The sequence below is a fragment of the Lotus japonicus genome, chromosome 1 (assembly GCF_012489685.1).
Source record: "Lotus japonicus ecotype B-129 chromosome 1, LjGifu_v1.2".
In the NCBI taxonomy this organism is placed as follows: domain Eukaryota; kingdom Viridiplantae; phylum Streptophyta; class Magnoliopsida; order Fabales; family Fabaceae; genus Lotus; species Lotus japonicus.
Window position 1 is genome coordinate 66,165,178 of NC_080041.1, and position 17,133 is coordinate 66,182,310.

At 34.5% G+C, this 17,133-nt stretch overlaps 2 protein-coding genes across 2 annotated transcripts; both read left to right on the forward strand.

Annotated features, from left to right (window-relative positions):
- Nucleotides 1–1,805: 1,805 nt before the first annotated feature.
- LOC130739935 (2-oxoisovalerate dehydrogenase subunit alpha 2, mitochondrial-like) lies at nucleotides 1,806–9,163 on the forward strand. The gene is made up of 9 exons (XM_057592415.1): nucleotides 1,806–2,258; nucleotides 5,083–5,220; nucleotides 5,300–5,482; nucleotides 7,343–7,500; nucleotides 7,604–7,703; nucleotides 7,797–7,908; nucleotides 8,290–8,429; nucleotides 8,522–8,707; nucleotides 8,907–9,163. The coding sequence occupies exons 1-9, from the start codon at nucleotides 1,995–1,997 to the stop codon at nucleotides 9,072–9,074; spliced, it is 1,449 nt and encodes a 482-aa protein (XP_057448398.1). The 5' UTR covers nucleotides 1,806–1,994; the 3' UTR covers nucleotides 9,075–9,163.
- Nucleotides 9,164–10,998: 1,835 nt separating this feature from the next.
- On the forward strand, nucleotides 10,999–16,576 carry LOC130731978 (proline-rich receptor-like protein kinase PERK14). Its single transcript, XM_057584126.1, has 10 exons — nucleotides 10,999–11,490; nucleotides 12,040–12,170; nucleotides 12,397–12,494; nucleotides 12,585–12,931; nucleotides 13,533–13,985; nucleotides 14,512–14,672; nucleotides 15,452–15,525; nucleotides 15,637–15,787; nucleotides 15,938–16,087; nucleotides 16,234–16,576. Exons 1-10 carry the CDS (start codon nucleotides 11,316–11,318, stop codon nucleotides 16,306–16,308), a joined length of 1,815 nt encoding a protein of 604 aa, XP_057440109.1. The 5' UTR covers nucleotides 10,999–11,315; the 3' UTR covers nucleotides 16,309–16,576.
- The last annotated feature ends 557 nt before the right edge of the window (nucleotides 16,577–17,133 follow it).

Consider the following 17,133-nt stretch of genomic DNA (forward strand, 5'->3'; position numbering starts at 1 on the left):
TCCACTCATGCTTAGCTGATGTTTTAATTGGCAATGCCAGGTTAATGTATGAACAAATTTAGATACAATATTCTGTGTTGTTGCCCAGTGAAAACTCAGACATTCACTTCTAAAATATTGTATTAGTTTTATTTATGTAATAACTTCTCTCAAATTTCTCTTTTCTAACCCACATGTCATGTTGTCATGACAACACTAAAAACATCATTGAACTATGTCTTAGTTTTGTCCTCAACTTATACCTCTACTTTTTCTTCTATCTCTCGAAGAGAATGATGACATTGATTTGGGCATGCAACTACTACCCTGCAAAAGTGTTGCATCCCCTCCTCCCTCACTCTCTTTTCCATGTCTGTCTGCCCAAAGCTTCTACTACCAAACAAAACATAAATGCAAGAGAACAATTACCCTCTCTCTTAAAATAGGAGTACACGGAAATTTACATTAGAATATTATATTATCTCTATTGGAATGCTCACTCAAGCTTTCAGATGATTAAAAAGTGATTTGAGAACTTAGTATTTATAGGGATGAATTTCCTGTTAAAATTCTGCCACAAATTGTAGGTTTATGCAGTCTCCCTCATAACTTGGTCTAAGCCGAATTTGGTTTGGAGTTAGGCCTAAGCTGAATTTAAAAATGATATCAAGGCCCATATTTTTTGTTTATTAATTGGATCTCCTATAAAAATGTCACTTTAATTTTGCATTTTTACAAACTTCACCCTTTAGATATGCAACTCAGAACATAAAAGAAAGTATTAAGGTCTTACATTAAGGATACCACGGTTTAAACTTTAAACAGTAAAACAATCTTCAAAAGAAAATAAATGTTGCCAATTATATCATCTATCCAATTGTCCATTTATTACTACCTCCGGTCCTATTTATAAGCATGAAAGAGAAGAAAATTTTTAGTCCTTTTTATAAGAACCAAATAAAAGTTTGAGCTATATTAATTATTTTTTTCCATGATGCCCTTATTAATTCTAACTTGTTAAATGTGTCTCATTAATTATTCTCTCTCTTTCCCACTTTCCAACACTAATAACAAAGGGTAATTTTGGAAGTTTATTTTGATTCAAGACATATTTAATGCATTTTATCTAGTTTAACTACATTTCTTAAACTATGTGAATTTTTTTTTTGCTTATAAATAGGACCGGAGGTAGTATTATTTAATGATTTTTGGGTAACCCACCATCATTTCAATTAGAGCTAAATTAATATGCATTTTTTTAACATCGAAAAGATAAACTGCACTCACCAGGAATCGATCCCTGAACCTCCCCTACCCAACCCATATGTCCCCCAACTCCTACAACTTGAGCTATCCTACGAGGACATATGTCTTTTTTCTAATTTCATCTTATAAGTGAATAAATCATAGCTCATTGTAGAAAAAAAAATATTAGAATTTGAGAACCTTAACTTTATCCAAAAATGGTTAAGAGTGAGGATTGACTTATTATATATAAAAGGGTGATTTTAATATCTCTAGTACCTTTTAACCCATCTTAAGAAAAAAAATAGATAATGAACGTAATATACGATAAATGTGATAAAAATATAGAAAATAATGAGAAAAAGTAGATGTATTCGGATGGATGTATGTAAATGCAAATTACAACTCTAAAATTATAGTACCTAGTACCTACCAAGTACCAACAATCATGTTTAATTTGAGGATAACGACGATAGATACATGAATCTGACGTGGCCCCACGGCAAGAGAGCCATCTTAACATGAAAACTGAAAAAGGTTTTCTGTAAGCTCACGACACATCTCCATTAATGTATGTCCTTGCTGGCTGCCCCAATCCACAATAGACAACCTCGTAGATAAGAAAGTGTGCTGTAAAACTTGTCACCTTCTCACTCCCCCACCACCATTAATTCACTCCTACTCGTTTTATAAATTTTAATCACTCTTCTTTGATTTTGATATATAAAATCAATCACTTCTAATCAAGATCCTTCAGTTTTCCCTGTGAAATGGCGATGATTGCATCCAGGTTATTGGGAAAAGCCAGAAACTTGGTTCATCACAAAAATCTCTCCTTTTTGTTAGGATCAGTTGTTATCAACAACACTTATTCTTCTTCTTATTCCTCATTTCCTTCTGCTGTTAAGAGATCACCACATGCATCACAGCCGGGTAACATTAGCAACAACTCAGCCACTATTTCTTACTTCTCTCACTATGAATCAACCAAAGCTGAGGCGCAGTTGGAATTGCAGGAAGATGATCATGATCAGGTGATAATTATTTTTTGATCTCTCCATTTTTTTTTAATAAGTTGATTCAAAAAATTAAGTGATTGTTGGTTAGTATTTTGTCTTAGTTGATTGATTTACGGTTCCGATTTGAAACTTGGGGGAGAAAATGCCGATTAAAAATCGTCATTTATATTTATAATTAATAACTAGCTACCCCATTTATGTCTGTTTTAATCGTCTTGATGAGATTTTACTGTAAATTGAGAAACCATTTGATTTGAGACTAGAAGATATATAATGATATGATATATTCACCAAAATAAATAAATCAAAATAATAATGATGTGATATTTTTTATGGATTTAAATACGGATATGTCCATTTGTTTAGGAAGTTGTAGGTGTCTTTTTTTTGAAAGTAAGTTGTAGGTGTCACTTCCAATAAATGATCTATTTATTTGTTAAACTTATGTTTTTGTCCTTAATGAGTCTAGCTTACTTTTTTTTGATTGTTTTTTTTAAGAGTCTAGCTTACTTACCACACACCTGGTTGGTATATATATATATATATATATATATATATATATATATATGAAAAGATAAAAAAATAAAAGATGTGATTGATAATATGATTGAAAAAGATGAGAAATCCTAAAAATGATAGTGAAAGTGTAAATGAGTGGGTAATACTAATAATATAATATTTTGATAAACATTTATCAATATTATTAATTAGAATTAGGAAAATGTTCTGTTTATATCTTTCTACCTTATAACTTCATAGAAAGATCTTGAATTAGGAAAATGTCCTCTTCATATCTTTCACCTTACAACTTCATAAAAAGATAGAAATAAAGCTGAGATTTAAGTAATGATTTATTCACACTTCACATTTTCTTTCATCTTATTTTTCTAAAATTTTCTATTTGTTTTTTTTTCTTCTATATGCATTTTTTGTCAAATCATAAATTATATCATTCATTTCATTTTTTTTTCTTCTTATTTTCCCAAAGTGGAAATAGAAGGTAAACACAGCATTATTCAAGAGTAATGTGTGACGTGAGATCTCATAAAAATAAATGAGAGAAATTGAAAATAAAAATAAAAATGAGATGACAAGAGGAGTGTAAACCTGTCAAACTCGTTAGAATTATATGGGTATCTAATTTTTGGCAGCTATAAACGTGGCGAAAATTCTCCTATATGTGGGTACCCACCCCGAACTCCCTTGAATTTGATGGGGAAAATCAACTCAAACGGGATGGTTTTTTACTTTTTTTCGTTAATAATAGTCTCTTCACACACTATATTCACTATTATGATGAAAATGTTCTCGAATGGTAGTTCAAGTGGTAAGAGTTAGAGACATAAGGGTAGCTAGAGACACAAGGGTTGGGTGGGGTGAGGGGTGAAGGGTGCCGGGTTCGAACCCGGATGAGGGTTTAATTTACTAACATTTATAATAACTAACATTTGTCTATAAAAAAAACTGTTATGAAGAAAATAGCAGTAAATTAGGGTAGTAAATTAGGGTCTGTGTTGTGATAGAAAATGGAGAGAAAAAACAAGAAAAAAAGTAAAAATGACATGCAAGAGAAAATGAAAAGTGTATAAATTATTACTCGTTTTCAAAGTGGAAGGCTAACATAAATTGTTTTACAAATTTTTATATTTATTTCCTAAATCATGTGAATTCGGAGGTGTTTAATTAATGTGTAGACTGTCATATTCTAAAAAATTTAAGATCACATTGAAAACTAAAATGTAGGATTTCTTTTTAGGCATACCTAAAAGGTAGGATTTATTTTAATCCCTTTGTGATGAGTATGGCATTTCTTAATGTTTTTTTACGAAAAAAAACATTTATTAATTCCATGTGGACCCTTACAAATCCCATGTGGGATTTTATTATTATTATTATTTTTTATGAAAATGATTTTATTATTTCTTGAAAGTCACCGGAATGCAGTATGCACACACATGCCTAATTTAACAGCTACTGCATGTGCTTTTGTTGACTAATTTTCCAGAATACTTCTATTTTAATATTTTTATAAAATAAAAAATTGGAAAAACATTTTTTCTCATATATTATACATTAGAATTTCTCTTAATTAGTATATGTATTATTTTTAACGCCACTTCAACTATATAACATTATTAAGAGAAGAACAATTGCCATATTGAAATGAAAATCTATCTCTCTCTTTTTTTGGTCAATGGATAATGGTTTCATTAAGACCCATATTCTGCATTGTATTCTCCGCCTGCTTTATTAAGAAAAATCTATCTCTGAACGAGCAAAATTAGCTGAGCGTTTAAGGTTCCTTTTCGGCCCATTTTCATCAGCTGAATCAGTCCTTACTCCTTATCCACTCAGATTCTTTTGGGCTCAAGATGCTATCATGTTTGACCCAACTTACAATGTTTTGTCTCTAATGAGTTGGACAATATTGACTTGACACCCTTAATATTAGTATGGAAATCATAAATCATTGTGAATTTCCTAAATTACATCCTCATACATCTAAATCAACTGAAGACGTGACTCATTTTAGTGAATCAATCCAAAACGGAGAGAAAACACATTCAAACTATTGGACAGAGCGTTAGTGGCATGCTTGGACGTAGGGATTCGAATTCTCAAGTTTTACTTATGAGGGATGTGAGAGTTAAATTCGAAACCTGTGACCCATTGTGCCGATTCAACTTGACATGATTCAATCTCTAGTAAAGATGTATGTACATTTAGTTTTGAGTGTACATTGTATTATTAACCTACTAAACTCACTAAAGAACGGGCGCTTATGAAGATCATCCAATGGTTTAAGAAAATTATTTAACACTGACTCTCACTATGTCAGGTCATTGATTTTCCTGGAGGGAAAGTTGCTTTTACTTCTGAAATGAGATTCATTTCTGAGTCTTCTGGGAAGAGGGCTCCTTGTTATCGAGTTCTTGACGACAATGGAGAGCCCATGAATCACAGCAACTATGTACAGGTATCTCAGTTCAAAATTCTCTATAGCCAAAATTTAATCGAACTGATTGTTGAATAATGTGTGGGCCATTGTTCAACAGGTTAGCAAAGAAATGGCAGTGAAGATGTATTCTGAGATGGTAACTCTTCAAACAATGGACAGCATATTCTATGAAGTGCAGAGGCAAGGTAGAATCTCCTTCTACCTTACCTCAATGGGAGAAGAAGCAGTTAACATTGCATCTGCAGCTGCTCTTTCATCAGATGATATTGTATTGCCTCAGGTTTGCTTGCCATCTCGAATTATTTCTGACCTTAGGCACTGAAATTCCCTCATGCTCCTATTCAAATTCAACTCCTTTTTATTTTGTTATATTACACTCTCTGCTTTCTGCTGTTCAAAATTATCTTATGTTTGCATATTTTTCTTCCAGATCAGATCAATGACTATCTCTTTTTATTAAAAAAAAAAGGCTTAATCCAGTTTTTGGTCCCTATCCTTTGTCATAAATATGGCTTTAGTCCCTCGCCGGAGCAAAGGTGGGGATTGGTCCCCAGTTTTTGGCAAAATAGTTGGCTTTGGTCCTTCCGACCGGTTGAGTCAACACCGGAGCTCCGCCAGCTGATGTGGCTCTTGCCACGTCAATTAATGAGCCTCGCTGGATTTTTTTTTCTTTTTTCATTAAATTAAAATAAATTTAAGACACACTAATTAATAATTAAATTAGCTAACAACATCATCTTCATTCATTGCATTTTCTTCATCATTATCAACATCATCTTCAATCCATCATCATTATAAAAAAACCGAATTCATACTTGCAAAGAAAAACCCAGATCTGGTCTACAACCCATCATCTTCAACCCATCATCATGTTACGACACTGTCAAACCACCCCCACAAAAACAGAGATCCCATAAACATCTATGAGAACCCAGAAACAATCCAACCCAGAAATCAAAGCAATTGAACCCAAAAACAGAGATCCTCATGACTTAAACACATAGCATCTCTCCCTAGCAATCAAAAGCAATTGAACCCAAAAACCATGGAATGAAGCCAGGAAACTCAGAAACCAAACCCAAAACTCTGGACATAGATCTTGGTGTGGTGGTGGCAGAGAGTTGATCGAAGACTTGGGGGGTTTTTTGGGTTCGGAGAGACCCTGATAGACGAAGAGAAGAGGATGACGGTGATGAGTTTGGAGAAAATGGGTTTTGTGAGTGGAGAAGAGAAGAGGTCTGGGTGTTGAAGAGAAAATGGGTTTGTGGGTGGAGAAGAAAGGGAATGGAAGCAGATCGAAGAAGAAAGGGAATGATAATCAATGAATGAAGGAATTAAGGGTTGCTCGTTGAGTGAAACCACCAATAATGGCGGTGGTTGGCGTTGCTATGAAGGGAAGGAAATGGAAAAGGGGGAATTGGGGACAACGATGCAGCAAAATTGAAAATTCATTACTACTTTGATTTATTTTATTTTAAATAAATGAATGATTTAATTAGGTGAATGATTAATTAAGAAGAAGAGATTTAAGGGTTTTAACTTTTAATTATGGTTTTTTATTTTTAGAATTTTAATGAAAAAAGAAAAAAAATCCAGCGTGGCTCATTAATTGACGTGGCAAGGGCCACGTCAGCTGGCGGAGCTCCGGCGTTGACCCAACCGGTCGGAAGGACCAAAGCCAATTATTTTGCCAAAAACTGGGGACCAATCCCCACCTTTACTCCGGCGAGGGACTAAAGTCATATTTATGACAAAGGATAGGGACCAAAAACTGGATTAAGCCAAAAAAAACACTCTTAACTTTTTTGTTTCTTGATCTCTAAATACTTTTCTTTTATCAAAACTGCTAATGATTAGATCCAACTTAGAAACAAAATAGTCCATATTAGATTAATCTAGAACCTAGACATGCGACATTCGTGATGTGACCATATGTTAGTCACATCACCAGTTAGCAGCAGTGTAATATTATAAAACGAAGTCTGGAACCAAAGTTATTTGCAAAAATAGAGATCAAAGACCATAATCAAATTTAAGTATAAAATGAGAGACTAAACTTATTTAAACAATTTTGTATCACAAATATGTTTATGTATTTGTTGGTAATTAATGATAATTTGCATCATATTTTCTCTGCTAGTACCGGGAGCCTGGAGTTCTATTGTGGCGTGGTTTCACACTGCAACAATTTGCCAACCAGTGCTTTGGAAACACTAGCGATTTAGGAAAAGGCAGGCAGATGCCTATTCATTACGGGTCTAACGAGCTTAATTACTTCACTATATCATCCCCCATTGCGTAAGAAATAGATACCATACTAGAACATGTTATAATCATTGCAATTTCATTGTTATTTATTGGTGACATAAAGCACTCTGAGAAAGTTCATGTTTTGATTCAGAACACAACTTCCTCAAGCTGTGGGGGCTGCTTATTCTCTTAAAATGGATGGGAAAAGTGCATGTGCTGTCACATTTTGTGGAGATGGAGGTACTAGTGAGGTTAGTGCTGATGATGACACATCTCTCAACAAGTAATAGTATGGAAAATCACTATGCTAATTGTTACTATCTGATCACAAACAAATGTTGTAGGGAGATTTCCATGCTGGTATGAATTTCGCTGCGGTTATGGAGGCCCCTGTTATTTTTATCTGTCGTAACAACGGATGGGCCATCAGTACCCCTACTGAAGAACAATTTCGAAGTACTATTTCAACTTCACTTCAAATTCTTCCATTATTTGACATCTCTTTTTTTTTTTATCAAGATCATCTCATGTTGAGGTTTTCTATGACCTTGTCAGTTGAAATTTTGTGGACATCTTCGTTCACCTATATTTATAACGTGACATTATGTTACATGAGAAGATCTAAATCCCTATTTGATATTGGGCTCAGATCCTGTCCAATGACATGTTTGGACGGCTGAGACTCGAGGGGTCATGTCACTTAGAGGATCCAACCTCATTTGATATCTTACAAAGCTTTTCTCTTTATTTGAACAAATCTAATACTTTAATGTAAGTGTGATTTATTTTAGGTATTAGATCTCTTGGAATTAACTTATGCATTTCCTGCTTGGTTAGGTGATGGTATTGTGGTTAAAGGCCAAGCTTATGGTATCTGGAGTATCAGAGTAGATGGAAATGATGCTCTTGCTGTTTATAGTGCAGTTCATACTGCTCGTGAAATCGCTATAAGAGAACAAAGACCAGTTCTAATTGAGGTGAGATTGAGTTTCCTTCATGCTAAGATGATGATCCTTGTTTGATATCTCACTTCAATGTTTCACCAATTTCATGCTGAATAAACCTTCAGGCTCTCACTTATAGAGTAGGACACCACTCTACATCTGATGATTCAACTAAGTACAGGCCAGTTGATGAGATTGAATATTGGAAGATGGCAAGAAACCCTGTAAATAGATTCAAAAGATGGGTGGAAATGAATGGCTGGTGGAGTGACAAGGATGAATTAGAGCTTAGGAGCAGTGTCAGGAAGCAGGTGAATTTAACTAACTTTGTTCATTGCAATTAATAGCATGTTTGGAAATCCTTCTACTATTGATTCTAAAGCCAGAATCAATTCTGACGAGAAACTTTTGTAAGTAGGAGCTTCTAAGTGTCAGAATTGATTCTGATAAAAAATTAACTGAAAACTCGTTTGACATTTTGGTTTCGGATTTATGTTACTTTTTCTGCAGTTAATGAATGCGATTCAGGTGGCAGAGAAAGCACAAAAACCTCCACTTGAGGACTTGTTTCATGATGTTTATGATCAAGTGCCATCAAACCTTCAGGAGCAAGAAAATCTACTTAGAGAAACCATCAAGAAGCACCCGAAAGATTACCCTTCAGATGTTCCTTTGTAGATATTGCCAATTCAAATGAATATTGTACAGAATCTGACTGTAAAAGTGGAAAATGGATTGGATGTTCTTGTGGTATTTAATTATTTCAATGCTTCTTGTGTCATTCACCTTTAAATTATGTATTGTGATTGGAAGCACAATATTCTAACGCAACATTAACTTTACATATATATCTTTTAGTCCCTGGAATCAAGTATGAAACCAAACACTTGGAACAGGGGATAAGTTCAAGAGGGACCGACCATTTACCATTTCAAGAGGAAGCTGACAAACCTGAGTTGCACATGCACAGGCTAATCTTCTTGTCCCATAAAAAAATATGTATACTTTCTATGTACCCCTCAATTAGGTATTGATTTGAGCGTTACAGTCCTTTTGTAAGTGCCTATCTCTTCAAACAATCAAAGATTGAAGCCAATCCATCAATTAGACCTAGAGGCCAAGACATATCGTGCATGGACATATAAGAATAAAAGTGAAAGATATGATGAGTCATGAGAAAAAAATGAAAGATAAGAAGAGAAAGTGGGTGAAAAGAACCTGAATCCTCTACAGCTCATCTCTTGCGGCAGCCCTCCATCCTAATTAGAGTTGTTGATTTGTTTTTTATTTTTTTTGGTACATCGGAAAAATAAATTGCACCCGCCAAAAATCGATCCTTGGACCTTCCTCTACCCAACCCATATGTCTCTCAGCTCCTACCACTTGAGCTATCCTACGGGAACAGAGTTGTTGATTTGTTTGTTAGATGGTTGAGATTGTTTTCAAAAACAGAAAATAATTATATTATTTAAATATTACATTGGTCAATGACACTAGTTGGATCATCTTGCAATAAAAGAGGATCCTAGCTGGGGTGATGTTCCGGTAATCGGTAAACGATCGATGCCCCCAAACCTTGCCACACTTGGTAATCTAGATCCGACCCACCATCTGGCATATGCCTCGGAACAAAATGATGTCGAAGGATAGGCTTCATACCTAAGCAATCCAATATCATTCGTTACAATTGATTGCATCTCGTATCAGACCACGCATAAGGTACCCTAGACTGATTACACCCTACATCCGACCATATTTGTCTACCAAAATTGTTTGCATCCTTCACCCAACAATGCACAAGCTACATCGGATCGGTGGCATCAATCACAAACTGTTTGTCTCCCTACAACCGTCCGCCACATCTCATCCGAGGTCCTTAACCCTCTTATCAAGGAGAGACAATGGCGCTCAAAGCCCTCGCTACAGGACAGAAACATGCCCGCACTCGTTGGATTAGGCGGCGTGTCAAAAGATGCAACTGCTCCCCTCATTAGTTGTCCCTAGTACTCATCTTGACAATCCAAACCTCAAACCCTCAATACTTAACCCTATAGAAGGCGAGTCTAACATCACTTAAGGTTCACACTAAAATTTACATCGCCTACCTCCTGCTTCTCTCCCCTTCTAGCTTGGGTGTTGGAGTTTCATCGCAATGGAGAGGCTCAACAACGGAGGAGTTCGTGTTCTCTTGGAGAGGGAGGCATCACATCAACATGAAGCTCGCCGTTCTCCCCTTTCGGTCAAAACTCGTCTGAGTGATTTGATCAAATGTCATGAATTAATTAAGCCAAAAATTTAAATTGTTAGGTAAATGACACATGAATGATTATATTGTTATTTCTAACACGCCCCTTCAAGCAATAGCTTCCTTCACGCAATAGCTTGTTTGGGCTTGAGGCGTGAATAATGCACAAGCTACCTACCATGTGCGGAAATTCAACTTTTTATTAGAAAAATTGGATGTAGTAAAGATTGAACTCTAGATCGCTTGGTCATAAAAACTCTCATATCATATCGGGTGAAAATGGGATGAAAGAAAATCAATCCAGGTATTGGTTGGAAAGTATGTTCCAGCAAGCAAGCAAGCAGTAAGCAAAATGTCTTCCTTCAAGTTCCTCGTAGACTCCTCCCTGCTGAAACTGTCCAAAGCGGCACACACTTCCTGTTTTTATCTTCCCTGAATATACCCAAGCATATTATCCACTGTCTTCCTTGTTCTTGTCACAACATTCACAGTTGGAGCAAAATTACTGGTACTGTTTTTGGCAGACAAATATCATTGAATCATTGGTCCAATATCATTCATTTCCATTCTTCCAATCCATATCCAATTCATGATGTGTTCATGTGTTTTTAAGCATCACACCATCTTGTGTCAACGTTGCTCATCATTGAAGCAAAGATAGATATTAATTAGACATGGAGAGTCCTCCTCGTCATCCCTCTTATGTGATCGTTGCGTGTGATGCCACCAGGGACCGAAATGAGCACGAGATTAAGATTGTAGTTGATCATGTTCGGGCCAAGGGTATTATTCTCTCTGCTGGTGATAAGTTGCTTGTGCTCTGTGTCTTGCATAAGGTGTCTCACCCTAGTAAGTGTCTAATTATATAGAATTGGATAGTTATTGCAATTTGCAATTTCTTCTACATTTTTTGATTGGTTTTACTTGTTTGGGTAGTTTGGTTCCTTCTTAATTAATTGTGATGTCATGAATTACTCATGAATTGTGTGGTGATTGGTAACTCTGTACTACTTGGCCCGGCTTCCCCTTGACAGAAAGCATGATGCTGGAGCTAACTCTCGACTCACATACTATATTTTGTAAATTAACTCGGGTTTTGAACAATTATATTACGCTAATGTTAAGTGAACATACCAATTCGCACAACATTCTTGTTTAGAGGTGGATTTTAACCGCCGCTAATATTTGCGTCGGTTAATAACCATCACTTTGATTGATTGTCTGTCTAAATTCGTAAGTTCACCTATCACCACTCATTATATTATTGTTTAATTAAGCCATTAATATTTGCATGATTGTGAATATAGAAGAAAAATATAGTAATATAAATTATTTTTTTCTTTCAATATATATGTACTCTACTCATTATCTGACTATTACCTTTGTTTGCATTAACAGTGGGGTACCAGACATTAGCTTGCCTGGAGTCTTTTGCTGGTACAAACTTCCGTTCAATGGAGGAAGAAGTCAAAAAGAAATTGGATGTGTATTCAAATGAGCTTTTATCAAGTTATGAAGATTTTGAAAATGTAGGGGTAACATATACTTTTTGCTAATACTATTAATCAACACATTCAAAATTTGCTAATACTATTAATCAACACATTCAAAATTATAAATACAAATTGTAAAAGCATATAATTACTTCTGCAACTCGTTTTAATGTGGCTCTAAATTGTATCATGCTAATTAAGAGCAGATGTTTTCAAGTGTTACTAATTTTTACCTTATTTATAATTATATGTTCATGTGCAGGTTAGCATTGAAGTTCAAGTCACTGCAGGTTTTCCAATTAGACAGGTTATTTTACAAGAGGTTATGAACTATAATGCATCTTGGATTGTACTTGATAGGTATTACCATCTCTATTCCAATGCTAATTACACTTTTTATTGTCTTTCTTCTTCTAATGATTTTCAATTTTACCTGGAAAATTTGAACAGATACCTTCGGCGCGACCTGAGATTCCACCTTAACAAGATGCCCTGTAAGGTGGCATTGGTTAAAGATGACTTGTCTTTGGACATATGGAGATCTCATTACTCAAATGATAAAATTGTCACAGAAACAAAGCTTGTTTATTCCTTATCCAAGATTGTGTCTCTATCACAATATCATAGTAACCAAGATTTTGATCATTCTATTCACTCTTGCAAAAGTTATCCACGTTCCATAACTTCTTCTGATAGCTCTACCACGATTAAGAGCTACACAAAGCATTCACACACTAACAGGTCACGGGATCACAACTCCTCTAATTTTGGATCTTCTGCTAAGATAGAAAAATCAGGTCTGTTAATTTGGATTTCTTACAGTTAAATTTTCCTAAATTCAATACAGCTATGACACATAACTGTCCAATTAAGCTCACACGACATAGATTAACAGAAACTGATTATAGATATAAGATTGAATTTTAAATATGAGTCTTCAAATCTTAATCAGATCATCATAAAGTTGTGATTGCAATGAATTTAGGAAAATCTAACAGCAGGGAAGCCGAATACTTCAGTCTGTCCTATTCTTGAAAGCTTTCCTTGTAGTTTTATTAGTTCATATCTGGTCACTTTATGAATTCATTTTATTTTACTCTTGTGTTTTCATCAGCATTCCATATATGGTACAATATATATATATATATATATATATATATATATATATATATATATATATATATATATATATGTATTTGGTTATCAGTTTGCATTAATGAAAACTGATGTTCACACATAAAGAGAGAATGAAACTCTTCTCATGAATTCAATTGGAAGTTCGTTATATTATACTCAACTTTTATCCGATCACACACATAGTTGATAGGAACTGTAGTTAGTTCGATTTTGTTTCCAAACTAGTTCTTTGAAATAAATAAATGTTTGAATGTCCTCCAGGTACGAGCACCAAAGGAGAGTACAGACAATTCATTACTTCTCATATTGGCCAAAAGCAAAACCAAGGTGATTTTCTACCAAAGTCATCAGATGCACCAATTCTCTGTAATGGCTGTGGGACAAGGACTGAGTTGTCTATCAATGAGTCTATGAGGTTCACCTATCCTGAGATACAGCTTGCCACTAATGATTTTTCAAGGAATAACTTAGTAGGTGAAGGTGGTTATGGTCATGTTTACAAGGGTGTGCTTAAAGATGGACAACAAATTGCTGCAAAGGTAAGGAAAGAAGAAAGCACACAAGGGTTTTCTGAGTTTCATTCTGAGGTGTATGTCTTGAGTTTTGCTCGACACAAGAATATAGTGATGTTGTTGGGTTATTGCTGCAAAGAACGGAAAAACATTCTGATATACGAGTATATCTGCAATAAGAGTCTCCATTGGCATTTATTTGGTAAGTAGTTATAGCTTATTGCTGTTTTGTTTTATCTTATGATCAAGCCTAGAAAAGAGTTAAAAAGAGTAAACGGTCAAACTAGTCTCTGAAAGTGTGGCCAGCGGGCAAGTTCGTCCATGAGAAAAGGAAATACTCAATTTAATTAGTTCCCAATGTAGTAAAATGTTGGTCAAGTTAATTAGTCGTTATGATCACATAAAACATCGGTCAAGTTAGTCCTATAACCGAAATTTTACAACAGTAATTCCTAAATTAAGTATTTCCTTCTTTCAGGAACGAACTTTCGAGATACAAACACTTTAGACCAATTTGACCATTCACTTGTCTTAAAAAATGTATTCACTAAAGCTTTTCGAAAAAGATCATAGAATCTCATGAACCTGGCGAAAAAAAATTAACTCTAAAATTTATAGCAGTTTAAATCCTCCACAAAATCTATAGGTGTTGAAGATGTTGCATATATTTTGGTGTCCATAATCGCCACTGAAAGCATTAAGCATTTATTTGGCATTTTTTACTGCAGAAAATACTGGAACAGTTCTTGATTGGCACCAAAGGTATGCTATTGCCATTGGGACTGCAAAGGGATTACGTTTTCTACATGAGGAATGTCGTGGGGGTCCTATTATTCATCGCGACATGCGACCAAGCAATATACTCCTTACTCATGATTTTGTTCCCATGGTAAAGTACGCCTTAAACAATTTTGAAATTTATTACATGTCACCTCCGACTTCTAATACAAAAGATTCATGGTTATCATCAAAAGAAAATATCATAGAAAAGGTTCATGGACACTAAACAAAAACAAATATTTCATGGAAACATTATAGAACTATTTTAATGTGAGAACATTCATGATCAATATATACAAGCAAAAGATATTTATTGTGTATAACTCCTCTCAATAAAGATCATAAAATCTTACTAAAGAAGCAAACCTCCGCCAAAACAAAAGCGAAACAAACAAAAGCAAACTAACCATTCAAAATAGACCAACCCAAAATCCTGCCTCCATCTGGACAAAACCTAAAATCCTAGATCGAGCAACGTTCAACCATTAGGAAATGTCTCCATAGTACCAAATATATTATGACATGTCATGTTCAATATTAATATCTCATACTGATAAGGGATCTTTATTAAAACAAAACTAAATTTATTTGAAGTGAAAAATAAACCGGAGTGGTAACAAAAAACACCTCCATCATATTAAACCTCGAGTGAATATGCTTATATTGATTAGAGATATGATTAAAAAATCTCTATTTAATAGAAAAATATTTGTTGACACTCATCCCTTCTACACTCAAAGGAAAGAGATAAGAATTAAAAAGATAAAGAAATAAGTGATATTATGAGTGATGAGATAAGAAGAAAAAAGTGTGTGAAAATGAGATTGAAGAGAAAATAACTCTTAATATGCAAAATTTGTTTCTATTAAGTGATGTGTTATAATGCAGCTAGGTGACTTTGGCCTTGCCAAATGGAAGACTGGTGATGATCCTCTTCAAACAAGGATAATGGGCACATTAGGGTGAGACTCTATTCAAGCTTTTGTTGTCATATGCCAAATTATATATGTTCTTCAAAATCCCAAACTTTTAATAAAGGCAAAAATAAACAAGCTTTGTTGTTATCCATGTAGATACCTTGCTCCAGAGTATGCTGAAGAGGGTATTGTTTCTGAAGGGACAGATGTATATTCTTTTGGGGTTATTTTGATACAATTGATATCAGGACGCCTAGTAGGAAATTCCAATAATCCAGAAAAACACCAGCAATCTCTCCGACAATGGGTATCTTCCATCCTTTATGTCTTTGAATATTCACTAAATTCTTCCATATTCATAGCTTTTTTTGAAATTTTTACCACTACTAAAAAAAGAAATCTTACAAGATTTCAATTTCAATGACCATGATAAATTGTTGCATGTTGAAATATTTAGGCTGAACCAATTATTGAGAAGTTGGCTTTACATGAAATGCTTGACCCTCGTCTTGGTGAATCATGTGACACGTATGAACTATACCTTATGGCTAAAGCAGCATGCCTTTGTATGCAAAGAAAGCCTAATATGAGACCCTCAATGGGAGAGGTAACTAATATTTGTTAGTAGATATTTCTTTTCTTGATACGCCATTAAATTTTAGCATTAGTGTTGCTAATATTGGTCTAATATATATCTTCAATTATTTTCTATATAGTGAATATTACATTTAAATCTAATGACTTTTACTTCAGGTTGTGCGCCTTCTTGAGGGAGAAAGTAGCCACTTCCTCTTCTTGGAAGATCAATTTGCACCTAATCACAATTAATGGTTGCGAGGAGAAAGCTGATCTCTTCAATATAATTTCGCTCCTCTAAATTAAGAGACTCAATTTAGAAGGCAAAGTAAATTCTCATTACCGTTGATTGATAAATCAACAGTTGAGATTTTTAAGAATAACATAGTGTGTTGTACATGTATAAGTATATGATCCTAATCACAATTGTTGATTTCTCAGTCAATAGTTGTGATTAAATACTTTATTCTCTGATGGAAATCATTATGTAGTCTTCAAATTGGTTTTGTTTGTCAATGCTTTGATTATTTGTTGTCATGCATCTTTTATAGTGTTTCTCCTTTCGAAGATCTTAATTTTGATTTCTCTTCTATGGTGCTCGGGAGATTGTATTTAGTTTTGTAAATATACGGTTAAACATGTTAGAATCCCTTATTCTCCACAAAGCTACCCTCAAAGCGTGTTTGGTTTAACAATTAGAGGCTCCATGAATATTTTTTGGAAGAATCCAAAAAAACAGTAATTGAGTATGTGCTTCAATCTAAACACACTATTAGACATTAGCAATTTATCTCAGATTCACTTCTAACGTGCAAATTGTTCTGGGAACTTGGGAAATACCTAGGTCCGGCCCCACACTCCCACAAAGGACAATGGTGGGACCCAGAACATAGGAGTTGACTTCCATCAACCACCCTAGAAACCTATGAAGGTATGAAAAACGGTAGAAAGGTGGGGGTTTGAATAACGTTTTCAGTATAAAGCTTCCACCTTAAAGATTTTGACAAATCTTTCGAGAACTTAAGTGCTAAAGATAAGAGATAGAAAAGCACACAAGGATTTTATCCTGGTTCACTT

Coding starts and splice junctions, on each gene's coding strand:
- LOC130739935 (XM_057592415.1), top strand. CDS start 1,995: ATGGCGATGATTGCATCCAGGTTATTGGGAAAAGCCAGAAACTTGGTT. Junction 5,221..5,299: donor ATCACAGCAACTATGTACAG/GTATCTCAGTTC, acceptor ATTGTTCAACAG/GTTAGCAAAGAAATGGCAGT. Junction 8,430..8,521: donor AAAGACCAGTTCTAATTGAG/GTGAGATTGAGT, acceptor ATAAACCTTCAG/GCTCTCACTTATAGAGTAGG.
- LOC130731978 (XM_057584126.1), top strand. CDS start 11,316: ATGGAGAGTCCTCCTCGTCATCCCTCTTATGTGATCGTTGCGTGTGAT. Junction 11,491..12,039: donor GCATAAGGTGTCTCACCCTA/GTAAGTGTCTAA, acceptor TTGCATTAACAG/TGGGGTACCAGACATTAGCT. Junction 12,171..12,396: donor GTTATGAAGATTTTGAAAAT/GTAGGGGTAACA, acceptor GTTCATGTGCAG/GTTAGCATTGAAGTTCAAGT.